This window comes from Larus michahellis, chromosome 1, assembly GCF_964199755.1.
Source record: "Larus michahellis chromosome 1, bLarMic1.1, whole genome shotgun sequence".
Lineage (NCBI taxonomy): Eukaryota > Metazoa > Chordata > Aves > Charadriiformes > Laridae > Larus > Larus michahellis.
This window is the reverse complement of record NC_133896.1, coordinates 198,339,364-198,354,843: the sequence shown is the minus strand read 5'-3', so window position 1 is coordinate 198,354,843 and position 15,480 is coordinate 198,339,364. Positions and strand designations below refer to the sequence as shown.

The window sequence follows — 15,480 nt, the reverse complement described above, 5'->3', positions numbered from 1 at the left end:
ACAAACTCAGTCTGAGTTTGTATGTAGAGCAGAATTGAAGGAAAAGATTTATTTCCTCCTCCCAGCCCCAAATATAAGATTAAAATACTTAAGTGCTATTTTTCTTAACAGTTGGAGAACATTAGCTTTCATGGTAGAGTTCCATATTTCTAGGGAGGTTGTTACAATGAAATTTCTCTTATATTTGTGAGAAACCAAAACATTGATTACATCTCGGCAAAAGGTTGGGTTATTTCTTTTTTCCTTACTGACTTGCTGCGTGGGGAAACATTCAAACATGAGTGTAACTTAACCATTTTGAAAGTGACAAGTCTTATGTTTATCCCAGCTGTTGTGGGCATGATCTTTGTGATGTGAATACTTACGGAAACCATCACAGAACAGAGAAATGGGAGAAAGGGCAGGAAACGCTGCTGCAGCTTACAAGGAAAAACAAGCAAGTGCAAATATATGTGTTAAGCAGGAGGATTCACGCCTTTTATATTGTTATAGGTATAGAAATGGAAGAGTAATTTAACACTTTTTTTCCTGGTAATGAGCATGCACATAGAATCAGCAAGAGAAACGTATTATGAAAGTTTGTATTTAATTTGCACCAGAATTGTTATTCTTGAGGCCAGTAACTTGTTTAGTGAAGCAGAATGTCAGCAACAAGCAGTTGTTCTGGAAGGCAAATAACAAGCTGTGGTTGCTCACGCTTTTGTCCCATTTTCCCTCTCTCTTCAACACCCTGCAATGTAAGCGGGCTATCAAATACATAAAGCAAGTCTAATACCCCAAGGAAGTCTGGCTAATATATTTCTACTGAGATGTATGAAGCTTCCTACTAAGTTACAGTGATATAGATGTGTTTGCCTGAACTTGCAGTGAGAGTGAGAGTTTATCGCTGTGAAAATATTTCCATTCATCTTCAAAATCACTTCTCTGGCAAACTTAAGGTACCCTGTTGTAACCGCTTGGTCTGTCAGGAAAAGAATACAGTAGACCTAAAAGCTGCAGAGATTTGAGGAAAGATCGGAGTTGGCTCCTATGCTGTTGGCCTTACTGGATTGCAAATATGGGAAGATTATAGCTGGCCTGGGTGTTGCACCGTTTATCCCCAGTATTTGATGGGAAAATGTGTACGTAATAGACCTGGCTGGAATTCATGTCTACGCGTACCCAGCGTGTAAGGAATTGTTACCTAGGGGCACCAGGTATACCCTCCAAATCAAGTTTAAGGGCAAAGAGGAAGCATGCCGTATATATAAGCAAAGCCAAGAATTTCTTGTTATTATAGTTAGAATGTGAATAATCTAATAATTACAAATACAGATCTAATTGTGACGGAAAAAGAAAGTAACAATGCAGTGAAAATTTTATACACGCTGCTGCGTTTCTACTCCTTTTCCTGGTTACAGGCTCCAACCTTCTGTGGCTCCCCCGGGTCTGAAGGTTGGCGGTTTCATTCTGGGGTGCCTGGGGAGCGTTGCAGCAAGTTGTCAGCGTGTGCAGTCTGTCACTGGGACAAATCTGATGTTCGTGTGGGTGGTTTCTTCTTCCTTGTTCCAGGATCCACCTGGGGTCATGTTTTGGTTGCTAACAAGATTTTATACATCTGAATTTTCTTTGTTGGTCTGCAGAGCTGCATTACATCCAAATTTACTGTCTATACTGTGTCTTTTATGCATGTTAGATACTTTGTACTCCCTGTTACCCCTAAAAGACGTTTTGTGCAGCTCCAGGTCTGCATTTCTCTGACCGACTGTGGGCGAGTGGTTTGTAGCTGTGGAGTCTCAGGTGCCAAGGCTGTGCCCGGCTTGTGTCCATGCCCCAGCTCTGGGCTGCACCCCGTGTCTCCACTCCTGGCCACAGAGGTGGTTACGAAATGGTTGTCTGGAGGTGTCACACACTCTTTAGGGGGAATGGTTTGTGAGGGTTGTTTTGGAGGTGAACTAGGCCGCTTGTGACCGTGGACCAGGTTCTTGTAAGAGTTGTGGGTATCATTTGACTGACAACATTTAAATTTGTTTGTGAGAGGAGAAGGATAAAGCTCAGAACCAAAAAAAACCCCTCTTTTGTCCAAATTGGACAACCTAGAAACCTTGTTGGAGGACTTTCTGTGGAGTTAATAATTTATCGTGAAGAATCAAAGCCATTACGAATTGGTTTTGGCAACAGATGCTGGGTGATCAAGAATGGTTACGGAGAGCTGTGCTCATTAGGATTATATTTCGGGTTGGATGTTTAGCCTACAGCCATCACCGGGGCTGCAGGGGTGCCGCGGGGGGGCTGAAGGGCCCGCAGCGCGGCCAGAGGGAGGCCGGAGCCGGCAAGGAGGTGCAGGGGCCGCTGGGCGTCGCCTCTCCCGCGGCCGCCCGCCAGAGGGCGCCACCGCCCCCGCTCCGCCTCCCGCCGCCGGCGGCCGGTGCTGCCGGGCCTGGCGGGGGGGAGGGAAGGGAAGGAGCGGAGGGGAGGGAAGGAGCGGAGGGGAGGGCGGGCTGGCCGGCCGGCGGCGGCACCGCCACCAGCCGGAGGCCGCTCGCCCGCGCTTCTGCGGCAGAAGCGGGCAGAAGCACCGTGCCCCTTCTCCTCCGTGCGGCTCGGCGGCCGTTGCCAAGATGTCTCGGGAGCCCGGCTTCGACCGCTGGCTCCTTTACGCTGCGTGCGCCCACCTCTTCTTCCTTCTCCCTCCGCTCCGCAGCCGGGGTGAGTGGCCGGGGGCCGGGCCGGGACGCCATGGCGAGGTGAAGGGAGGAGACCCGGGACGCTCGGCCCCTCCGCCGAGGTGATGAGGGGGAGGAGGGCACGGGACAGAGCTTGGGAGAGGGGTGCCGCAGCCGCTTCCTCACCCCGCCGTCCCGCCCCGCGAGGGAGGCAGGAGGTGCCCCTTCCCCCGAAGTTTGTTGGGAGCGCGGCGGGGGCAGCGCGGGCTCCCCTCAGCCGCCCCGGCTGTGAGGCGCCACTGGCGCCCAGCCCCGCCACCGTTTCCCGCCCCGCGGGCCTGGCGCCGGCGTGTGGGGCGGTGCGGGGCAGGGGAGAGCCCTCGCCGCGGAAACCGCTCCTCACCGGGCCAGAAAATCCCCGTGAAACAACCAGCCAAAACCCGCCGCGAAACCGCCGGTGCTCGTGTTTGAAACAGCCCCTCACTGACTGGCTGTGCTGAGGGGAGGTGGAAGGGTAATTCCGCCGGGTTAAAATGTCAGCATAGAGGAAAAAAAAAATATCTTATTACTATATTTTAGAGACGTTTTTAATGTGTCTGGGCAGGTGGGAGAAGATTAAAAGAGGAGGGTTAGTAGTATGTCAGCAGTTGGATCGCTACAGGCTCTCGGAGTTAGGAGCTGTTGCCGTGAGTGTAAGAGACAGAAATAAATGTTTGCATCTGTTCTGTTTCTCATTATTTGTGTTCCTGAATGCTTCCATCTCTGTCAGCACAGGCTTGTCAGTTTGTTCTGAGCTGTTGGATTTGATTCTCTTCCACTAGCATGGCTTGTGGATCAAGATCCTGCAGGGGAAACCTGGTAAAAATAAATGCTGTTTTCAGCAAAGCAAAACTGTGATAATTTGATTTTTCTTTTGTAAAACATTTTTCCTTTCACCTGTGCAGCTTGGTTTTTGGAGGAATCCTAATACTTTACTGCTCTTCCTAAAGAGCAGTATTCATTCTGTATTTCATTCATTCCGGGATGAGTAGTTTTGCTCCAGTGCTTCAGCAAGGGACTACAGCACTTGTAACCCCGAGCAGATTATAATCACAGTCAGAGATTAGCAGCTTCAGTTTTCACCATGTGTATTTGTATACTTATTGTACGTACATGCATTTGTGTATTTATTATTTTTAATTATTATTATATTATTAATATATAATATATACAGTACATCAATATTATATTAACATATATATTATATATAATATATACATTAATATAATATAATATATATTATATTATATACATTATATAATGTAATATATATTACATTAATATATATTGACAATAATATTATATTAACTATATATAGTAATATAATATATTAATATTATAATATTTTTAACTATATATTATTTGTATATTTATTGTACGTACGTGCGGGTAAAAGGCAGAAATGGAAAAACTTCAGTTCTTGCTTGTGCAATTACCTCTTGTTCAGTAGGTCTCAATTCCTGTGTAGAATTTGTTCACCTGAAGCTTATAGCAGTATCATGGCTTTCCTGTTGTTTTTTCATTATCCTTTTATATTAAAATCCTTTCTTTTGTAAATACCCCGTGCTTTTAAGATGGACAGGGTAGTAAGTTTGCAAAACAATCAGCTCTTGGAAAACAGAATTGCATTTCACAGAAGAAAATAGTTTGTCTGTTGGTAGTTAAGTCATTTCATAAATTCCATCTTGCAGAACGAGAAGACATATTCAGATGATTTTGTTTGGTCTAGCTTCTAGACAATCAGAAGGGGTAGTCATGATGCTGTTTCCTCTACTGTTGTTCTTTTCTCACCTCTTATAAAGATACTAGTGTATACAGCACTCATTTAGACATTTCGGTGGTTCACAGTGGTGATTTCAGCTGCCTTCTTCCTATATGTGCCATTAGCTTAAAGAAATTCAGTAAAGAAATAAAATGAGTTGCTTTTATTTTATGAAAAGCTTCAGATGCTGGAAATTTGCTTGCATCACCCCCTCCTCTCTCTCCTCCCTCCTGTTTTCTCCCCGTTTTGGGTTGCTAAATCTGTAACTCTTCATTCTTACCTGGCTAGACCAGGGTCTTTGATGCTGATAGGGTAGCAACAATGAAGAAATATTATAAAAACTTGCCTATAAATATATGAAACTAATTTATTTTGCTTGCTGGTGCTTCCATAATGCTTCTCATTATGGAAGATCCCGTCTCTTTGATTGACAGCGTCAGTGCAGATTTTCTCTGGAATCATGTCAATCCATGGAACTTTATGTTCTTTGAAAACTTAGGAGAGGGGAGGAAACCAAACCAACCCCCAACCAAAACAAAAATAGGCCTTTCATTAAATTAGAAGTATAAAGAAATTATATTTCAAACATTTTGTCTACTGTGTACAACATAATCAATGGCTTTTGTTATTTGAAGTGGTTATTAGTCATGGTTTTGCCATATGTAAGTCATAGAATCATAACTTCCTTGTAGCTCATTTAAACTGATCCGCAGCCCTGTGAGGTGATTGGAATGACTCTGGGGTCAGTCAGCCTTGAATCAGACCATAAAAGAGGAAAATAGCAGAAGTGTTGCCTTTCTGCCTCAAGTGGATTTTGTCTGTGAAAGCAGAAGAATTAACTCCTCATTTTTTAACATCTTTTGCACTTAAAGGACATATAGTTGTAAACATTTGGAATTTGTTTACACTCAAAAGGGTAGCACTGGAGAAAGGATTACTTCTAATTTATAATGTGGTATTATATCATTATATATATTTATACAGTATACTGTATTTGAATACTGAAGTATTTACATCCATTTTCCTAATTGTTTCTTGGCAGATATTCCTGCAGTTCAACTGCCGAACAATGAAAATAAATGATTGAGTTTTACTTTCCAGTGTCATAAGCAAGTCTATTTACTCACCAAAATTTTAATGAAAATAATGGAACACTTGAGAAAAATAAGTAGGAACTGAGGCTGCTTACATTACATTCTCTGATTAAATTTCCAGGTTTTGAATGGATCCGAAAATGCTCTCTAGCTTTTTCAGTGGATTTTAGTCCTGTTCTCAAAAGAAATAAAGATCAGGTTGATGAAAATAAACAGCTTTAAAGGATTTCTAAAATCTCTTTCATTTTCTTACTTATTCTCAGTTTTTGAGTATTTAGCAAAAGGAGGGGAGGACTGGCAATTGACACGTTCAGCTTCAGTCTGCTTGTGCCAGGTGATGGGAATAGCTACATGTGTTAACAAACTTCAAAGTACACAATGCATGAAATAATGAAGTAAGAATACAAAATTATGGGTTGTGTTTAAGACAGCGTTTTGCTGTTTTTTTCTGCTTTAGATACAAGAAATCATACAGTTAATCACCCTAGCCTTTTTGGTTACTGTGGTCCCTACGTGGTTTCAACTTTTACCAGCTAATCAATTTCTTCTTGCAGTAAATTTTTCAGTGTGATCTGTGGTAAGTCAGTCGTCCACCTGAGGTGTGCTTGTGTTATGTCAAAAAAATCAAAAGGACTAGAGGAAATTCTGGATTTAGCAAAGGTGCCTCTAGCTCCAGAGGTTGATGTGTGTGTTAGTGAATTCTATACAGAAAGAAATCTGTTGCAGTTGTCTGAATTAATAATTAATAACGAAGTTTGGATGTGAGCTGCATTGGTAGTTAGAATTTTTCTGTCTGTGGTCCATTCCTAGGCACACCTTTTTCAGAAACCTCTTGGGAGTTGTCGTGGTTTTGGGTGGATTGGCCAATCAGAATGACAGATGGCCCTCCCCCCCTCCCCTCCTCAGAGAGAAGAGGAAGAGATAAGGAGTTTTATGAGTTTAGAAAAAGAACTAAGCTACTTTAATGAAAATAATAATAAATGAGGAAATAGTAAATAATAATAGAATAATAAAAATTAAAAAAAAAGTATACAATACATACAAAAACGTATCCAGCTCCCAGGATGACTATCATGTCACCAGGAGACACAGGGAAAGTCCCAGACTGGCGCCAGCGACGAACAGGATCTGAATTCCGGAACTAGAGTCAGGAATGCTCAGATCGGGATCAAAGGCAGACAAACAGACACAGTCCTCCTCGGACATCGGCCATTGAAGAAAGAGAGCGAGCCACTTGCCCCTTTGATCCCTCAGCTTTTATACTGAGCATGATGCGTATGGGATGGAATACCCTGTTGGTCAGTTTTGGGTCACCTGTCCTGTCCGCACCTCCCTGCAGGTGGGTCCCCTCTACGCTTCTCTGCTTCTGACCTTCTAACAGGGCAAATAGCAAAGTTAGGTGACCTTGGTTGTCATAGCAATAAGTATAGGCAAGAGCCCCTCTGCATACCACTCCTTGGTATAATCAGGTCTTATCACTATGAGAGTTTCTGAACAATATGCTGTTAATTTCAGAGTTCAGTCAGTTAGAAGAGGCCCAGCTAAAAAGTAAAATTACAAAACAGAAAATTGGTTCTGTTTTACCTCAAACGAGGACAGGAGTGAATTGTGGGTAGATGAATTAATCTTAGAGATGTCCGCCTGCATCCAGGCACTGTGTTTCCTACCTACCCGGTGGCCCCTTTGTTGGTAAGTCATATGCCAGCTACATTTGCCATGTTCTTTTCATGCTACCCTTTTCCCAGTAAATCCTTAGAAGAGAATATTTATTTCCAGGCTGTGAGATCAGGTTGCTTAGCCAGAACAGCCTTGGCTGTATGTTAGGAAGACTTGATTTTACCCCACAAGTGCATCCCATTTTATTTCTGAAGACTGCTTTACTCGAATCAAATTATGTGTTCATAACAGATTTGCTAATAAGGCAGTAGAGAGTCCATGGCATATTTGTTGCTAAAATAAATTCATACAGCCTGAGTGAAAAGCTTGGTTACTGTTGGGTGAAGACTCTTGAGGCTTTTTTGTGGTGTCTTCAGGGGTCTTCTAGTCATAGAATCATAGAATCTTCATGGTTGGAAAGGACCTTTGAGATCATCGAGTCCAACCATACACACACAGAAAAACCCCTACAATCTCTGTCACTAGAGCGTATCCTGAAGTGCCAAATCTAAACGTTTCTAAAATACCCCTAGGGATGGTGACTCAACCACCTCCCTGGGCAGGCTGTTCCAGTGCCTGACCACTCTTCCAGTAAAGTAATTCTTCCTGATATCTAACCTAAACCTCCCCTGCTGCAACTTCAGACCATTTCCTCTGGTCCTGTCATTATTCACTTGTGAGAAGAGGCTGACCACCGACCTCCCTCCAACCTCCTTTCAGGTAGGTGTAGAGGGCAATGAGGTCTCCCCTCAGCCTCCTCTTCTCCAAGCTAAACATGCCCAGCTCCCTCAGCCTCTCCTCATATGACTTGGTTTATGACTCCTCATATGACTCCGTTTAGTGAATGGTTCTTCAGTAGTTTAAAAATAATCTGAACAGTTCTTGTCTTACAATTAAAATGTATTAGCTGGAAAAAGTCTTCCTGGAATATTTAATGTAAAAGATACCGACTCATTTTAATACGTTTATTTGTTGGAAAAGAACTCCATGTCTGAAATCACTGGGGATAAGAATATAGAAAGACTTTAACATTCATCACAGATACTGGTTTGTTTAATGAATGATATGTGTGAGTGTTGGAACTGCACTGTATGTCAGGGCAGCTGCAACAAAAGTAATTTTTAGCCAGGCATATCTGGTCTACCACTGTCCTCAACAATACAGAAAGACTGATATGGGAGATGGTCCAGGAGAGCCAGTTGATTTTCAAGGTTCACCTCCTACAGCCTCAAGAATGATCCATCCCCACATGCAGGAAGGAAGCACAGATGGCAGGAGGCCTACGCTCATGAACAAGGAGCTCTTGACAAAACTCAGACATAAAAAGGAAGCGCTCAAGAGATGGAAACAGGTTCAGGTCACCCCAAGAGTAATCGAGACACTGAGAGTGCAGGTATGCTGTTAGGAAAGCAAGAGCTCACCTGGAGTTGAATCTGGCGAGGGATTCAACTTGTGAAAGGCAAGAAAAAAGGCTTCTACAGGTGTATCATCAGCAAAAGGGAGAGTAGGGAAAATGTGTGCCTGCTTCTGAATGAGGGGAGGGACCTGTTAAAAGAAGGACATAGAAGAGGGTGAGGAACTCAAAACCTTCTTTGCCTTCATCTGTGCTGGTAAGACCCACCTTCATCAATCCCAGGCCCCTGAAACTCATGGGAAAGTCTGGAGCAAGGAGGAGTTACGCTCTTTGGAGAAGGGCAAGTTTAGGGAACATTTAAACAAACTGGACATGCAGAAGTCCACAGGACCTGATGGGAAGCACCCGCAAGTGCTGATGGAGCTTGACAATGTCAATGCTAGGCCACTCTTGATAATCTTTGAAAGGTCATGGTGAGTCAGGGAGATTCCTGAAGACTAGAAGAAAGCAAAAGTCACCTCTGTCTTCAAGGAGGGCAAGGAAGAGAATCTGGGGATATAGGTTGGCCAATATCACTTCAGTCCCTGGGAAGGTGGCGGAGCAAATAATCCTGGATACCATTGCCAAACAGGAAAGGAAAAGACAAACATACAAAGGACAGGAAGGTAATTGGGAGAAGTCAGCATGTCACGCAATCATGCTTGACCAACTCAAAGACTTCTGTGATGACTGCCTTTGTGAAGGTGGGGAAAGCAGTGGACGTTGTTTATCTCAACTTTAGCAAGGAGTTCGATGCTATCTCCTATAATGTCATACACAAACTGATGAAGTATGGGCTAGATGTGTGGACAAGTGAGGTGGATAGAAAACTGTCTGACTTGCTGGGCTCATGATCTCTGATCAGTGGCATGGTGCACTCCAGGGCTTGATAATGGAGTTTAGCCTCTTCATTAATGACCTGGACAGTGGGACAAAGTGCACCCTCAGCAAGTTTGCAGAGGATACAAAATGGGCAGGAGGGGTTGATGCACCAGCTGGTCATGCTGCCATTCAGAGGGGCCTCAGTGGGCTGGATAATGTAGCAAATGGGAAACTTGGAAAATCAAGTTCAGTGAAGGGAAATTCCAAGTCCTTCCCCTAGCAAGGAGTCCCCCCATGCAGCAATGCACATGAGGGACACACTGGAAAGCAGCTTTGCAGAGAAGGACCTGAGGGTCCGCGTGGGCCACAAACTGACCATGAACCAGCAGTGTGCCACTGTGTCAAAGATGGCCAGCAACCCCCTGGGCTGCATTAGGAAGAGTGTTTCCAGCAGGTCAAGGAAGGTGATCCTTCCTCTCTGCTCAGTACTGGTGAGACACACCTGGGGTGCTGTGTCCAGGTCTGGGCTCCCCAGTATGAGAAATATGAACATACTGGAGCAAGCCCAGCAAAAGACCATGAAGATTATTAATACACTGGAGCACCTGACATATGAGGAGAGGCTGAAGGAGCTGGGACTGTTCAGCTTGGAGAAGAGAAGGTTCAGGGAGGATCTTACCAACACGTGTAAATACCCGATGAGGGGCAGTACAGAAGACAGAGACAGACTCTGTGGTGCCTAACAGGACATGAGGTAGTTGGCAGAAATTGAAATATGGGAAATTCCATTTAAACATAAGAAATAATTTTAAATTTGTTGTTGTTGTTGTTACTATAAGAGTGATAGAATGCTGGAAGAGGTTACTTAGAGAGTTTGGGGAGTTTCTGTCCTAGGAAATACTCAAAACGTGACTAGACAAGGTCCTGAGCATCCTACGCTGAGGGGTGATTGACCTAGATGATCTTCAGGGGTCTCGTCCAACCTCAACAATTCTGTGGTACTGTAATATGAAGATGAAGTAGTTTGTTAAAATAATTACCTGAAGAGCTTTACCTGTGCTTTCAAAGACATAGTATGAAATAGGTCTTTCCCGCCCCCCCCCCCCCACGTTATTTGAGCATTGTTTGATTTGTTTCAAGGATCATGTGCATTAATATTTTATAGATCTTAGAAGCAGTGTGGCATGGGTTATTGAATGTTATGGTGAGAGAGGCAGCATCTCTTGTCAATCATAGTTGTTTCAGGTCTCATGTGTGCCGTTCCTCAGCTGCATATCAAAAACTGTAAGTCATGAAAATTCTGCTTGCATTCAGTTTTGCAAATAAGCCGAATTTATGAGGTGATACTTCTTCAGGTTAATACTAGGTAGTTAATACATTTCCTGGAATAAGGGTGTTTTGTGTTGATCTACTAATTAGGATCGTGTCAAGTAGAAGGTGTGGATCTGGTTTCGGTAGGGGAAGATATTCCTTATCTGGAGCTCTAAGTACTGTTAGGTTGGAAGAGAAGGAGGAAAATGACCAGAACATGCTGTCAGCAAGGGATCTGTGTCTCTGTGCACTTTTGAACTAGAAATGCAAAACATTTATTTGAGGACATTGTGGGGGACACTCCTACTTGTACTCTGTTTTCTTCTTCCTGGCTAAATGCCTTGTTGAAATGTGACTATGGTCAACATGCATCTACTGTGTTAGAATACTTTTGGGATGTCTGCATTTAGTGGTGTGATTTGAGATTCAAGTTAGTCAGGACCTGAGATTGTCGTTGTGAAACTCAGCTCTTAGACACTTGATGAAATTTAGTCTCTAGTTGAATAGGGATATAGGTAATCAGAGATGGAGCACCACAGGCTTTGGACAATCTTGTCGTCTTGCTTTCCTACATTCCAGGTTTCAAGCATGTCAAAGGAATTGACAGTTGCTAGCAATTCACTTTGAAATCAATTTCAAGCAATAAATAAACTAAACTTGCAGTGAGACACTCCACTTGAATCTGCTTTTTATTCTGCCTCAGTTTTTAAGAAAACCATCTATTTGACCACGATGAGTAGTATCCTGAGTTTGTTCGAAATTATAGCAATTTACTTTCATTTGCATCTCTTTAGTACCTTTAAGAAAAAGACTCCTTACAAAGAATCTTAGCAAAGCTTTCTTATGCTAAATGGAACTGCTTTTACAAATGAGGAAGTGGAGACAAATTGATTAGACAACTGCGTCAACAAGCAAAAATAAAAAAAACAACAAACACTCCCCCAGAACCCTTTTTTATGATTATTTTTCCAATACAAACCAAAAAGTTTATGCATAGGGTGGTGTCAGTATAAAAGGTTTAGTATAATGCTAGGTCTGTGCAAATTGCCCTTTGGGGTCTCTGTTCATTTTGTAAGCGTTTATTTGGGTTTCTTATACACTAACAAGTTTGACTGTTGTTCAAAGATGGCATTCAAAGCATATGACAGTCATCTTCAAGTTTGATAGACATTTTCATCAGCTGTTGTCAATTTCTATGGTTCTAAGTGAAGCTTTGGTAACCCAAACTTTAACCTAAAGATAGAGTGGAATGCAGGTCTCCCATCTGATAGCACATTATGCTGTTGTTGAGTGAATTACTGGACTGAGCAGATTTGATTTTTTTTTTTAAATGGGATTTCTTTGCCTTGAAGCCGAGATAAATTGGCTTCACATCAGAGAGTGATCTTTTCAGTGATGTAGAGGAATAGAATTGTCAGGCAGCAAATGTATACATTCTGTAAGAATGGACTCTCTTTATGTTCCTAAAGATTATTACCAATATAGTATTGTTTAATGTGAAAATCTACATAAATGTTTTTTTTCTTTTGCTGCAGAACTTTATCAAGTGTGAAAATGAGCTCCTATAATTTGAAAAAAGTCTGCTTTTTCTTTCAGCGTTTGCTGTAAGTGTAAATCCTGAAGGTGCAGAAGATGAGACTGAACTGCCAGTGCTGCAGGTAATAAATTTTAATTGCCAGAGCAGGAACATTTTACAGACATCATAAAATCATCCAGAAGAGACCCGAGCAGAAAGCCTAACATCTGTGACATTGATTATTTTGATCATTGACTTCAGTGGTACTAAATGTCATATGTCTTGCTGTTCTGCGTGGCATATAAGAGACTGTTAATGGGACACGAGCTGCATGTAGTGGTACTCTTCTAATATTACTAGGATCCTAATTTATCCTATGAATTCTTAGAATTACTAGAATAAACTTATACTTAGCACTTTTGATTTCTTTCTTACTCTGGGTTTTTCTGACTTATGTCGTCATTTGTATTAAGAGAATTAGTTTTTTTGTGGGTTTGTTGTGGAACAAAATTATGATTTAGAAAATAATTTCTTTTCTTTTTTCCAGGATCAGCTGAAGAATGCATTAAAAATTTGTAGTAAAAAAAAATACTTGGCAATTTTGCATAACCTCTACAAGCTGGTAGTGTTATTGCTGTTGAAAATAGTTTTTGAGTATATTCAGAGACGGGTTTTCCTTTTTTCTTGGTTTTGTTAAATGTATAATATATTGAGAGGAAAATGGATGCCTCTTTGCTCAATTAGCATTATTACATATTGCTACCCAAGTCACAGCTCAAGAAAAGCTTGCATACGAAATTTCAAATTAACAGATTAGAAGAGCTAATGGTCGCAGCTAGCCCTACCGCTAAACAGCACAGTGCGTGTTAGGTGTGTATGCATGTGAGTCCTTTAAAAGACTTCTGTCTACTAATTTTTTTATATATATATATATACACACACAGATATATATATATATATATTTGTAACAGGTGTTTGTGTATGTATAAAAGATTTAAGGGAAGAAAATTGAATAAAAGTACTGGAATGAATGAAGAGTTAGAATCTGTAGCTGCCATTTAGATCTAGTGATCTCCCATCAAATGCAGTAGAAGTATGGTCAGAGATAAATGTATCTAAGTAATTTTTGGTTTTGATGATGGTCACTGTATGTACAGTAATTTTCATAAATGCAAAAGATCCTTATTGCAAACTGCTGGCCTGCTGCGGTGTATCTAGGAGACTAGGTAATATTCTGTTTTTGATACTTCTCAGTTGCTGTTTGTCAAATTCCATTACTGTCTCAATCCAGCTGTTTAATGTTATCATTCTTACATAGGATATAATTTATGAAGGATTTCCGACTATTTTAGATTTTCAAAACCTTCCCTGTGATGAAGTCAGAAGTGCCTCCTAGAACTGTTCAGGCCAAAATCCTTCCCCGCCCCCCACCTCTTTTTAAAAACGTTAACAGGAATGTAACAGGCAACAGTTGTTTTGTTTTGTGTTTTAAAAAAGGTAATTGTAAAATATGACTTGTTCATCACTCTGCGTACCACAAAACACTTACTTTTTTTGTTTCCATAGCAAATTAATCTTCCCACATTGTTTATGATACAGGTTAACTTAGAATGTGGTATTACACTGTAAGATAGCAATACTGTGTATAGTCATCAAAATAACTTAGTCTTGTAAGATTTTTTTTTTTTTTTTTTTAAGCTTTAGACCCAGTCAGCAAAAAAGGGTCAAAGGCATGGATGCCATGCAGTCATTCTTGAAAGGCTTTTATGGGTGGCTACCAAGGAAGTTTGAGCTTATGCATTTCAGTGTAGAAGTCAGACCTGGACAGCGGGAGAGATCATCTGATGCAAGTAGGATTGCATCAGGATTAGATGGATATGCTTTTTATAAAAAAGGGTGGTGGGAGGAAAAAAACGTGTTTATAAATAGGAATTAAGTCACAAGGGTAGGAAGGCTATGTACGAGCTTATTACTGAGGAGTGCCTTGTATGGCATTTCTATCTGAAGGTCTTAAAACATTTGATCCAAGATAAATTCTGCAACATCCTTAAGCAATTAGTAAAGATGTCTTGATTTTACATGTGGAGAAACCAAAGGACTGAGATGCCGTTACCAGGGAGAAATTGTACAATAAATGAAGGCTCTGTTTTCCTTCCTACAATTTTTGTAGGAAGCACAGTGCTATTTCTCCAGTCCTGCCTCTCTACCAGTCAGCAGTTCTTAAACAGCACTTTTCCACCCAGCCTCTGTTACTTAGAAGCAATTGAATATTCCCCTAAGATATTTTTGTGTGTGTGTCTTGGCTTCCTGGTTAATGATGCAAATGCAACGTCACTGTCATCTGTTCCTCAACACTCCATTAAAATTCCATCACAAATGTATGTGATACCTGAGTAAATCACAGTGAAGTCATGTTATGTACAACAACCTCTTAATATTTGTTTGTCTTGATATAAATTGCTTTTGAATCTTCCTTTAGGAATTGTGTTTCAATAGATGCTTGGTAGTGGATCAAATAAGTAAGAGTATGTTAGGTTGGGGTTTTTTTTACACACTGACTGGGTGTGGTTGTATTATAGAGTTCCATATTCCAAACTTTGTGCTTAGGAGACACATCTTTTTTAAAAAAAACAAGACATTGTTAGTATTAACTTAAAGAGCTCTAGTATAAATTGTCATGGAAAAGCATTGCCTCTCTTTTTTTTTCTTTTTATTCTTTCACTGTATTGTCTAAGTAATAGTATACAAACATGCGGAATATCTATTTCAGTTCTCAATGATGAAAATCTTTTTACTTTTGTTTCTTTTTTATTAGTTCTTAAATTAAAACCTCTGTGTATGCATTTACAATCTGATGAATGCTTTGACTCCCCGTGTCTCTCTATAGAAATATTTTGAGTTCTTGTGTGTATCCTTATTTTGCTTTTTCTCCTTTCTTCTAGAAGTCTGGAAAAAGTGGAACAATTAGTAAAACAAACAGAGGTAAGCACTGTATAGTCTGTATTTGTTTTCACTTGTGGCTGCCTTTTTAGTATGAATAAAATACGGTTATGCTTTGAAAAGTGACTGTGTAAATAGTGCCTAAAGGCTCAACAGCATTGTTAGTTAATTGCTGATTCCCAAATACTTTGTATGTTTTTTCTTTGCTCATGTAGTCTCATCAAAGAGAAGCTTCTCGGTCTTTGTATTTGCAATTCTTGTAGTTAAGTTATTTTCTGAAAATACGCACTTGCACTATGAAA

The 15,480-nt window shown here is 41.0% G+C and overlaps 1 protein-coding gene across 4 annotated transcripts in view; it reads left to right on the top strand.

The window, feature by feature from the left end:
- Window positions 1–2,444: 2,444 nt before the first annotated feature.
- B3GLCT (beta 3-glucosyltransferase) overlaps window positions 2,445–15,480 on the top strand; it is a 64,042-nt gene continuing 51,006 nt past the window's right edge. The window contains exons 1-3 of one of the 4 annotated variants that reach the window (XM_074568106.1): window positions 2,445–2,688; window positions 12,319–12,380; window positions 15,181–15,220. Coding sequence is in view for 3 of the 4 variants with exons in the window: in XM_074568088.1 (XP_074424189.1) it covers window positions 2,601–2,688; window positions 12,319–12,380; window positions 15,181–15,220 (190 nt within the window). In the remaining variant the exon portion in view is untranslated. The remainder of the gene's footprint in view (window positions 2,689–12,318; window positions 12,381–15,180; window positions 15,221–15,480) is intronic. The other 3 variants (XM_074568097.1, XM_074568088.1, XM_074568115.1) reach the window with 3 other exon arrangements.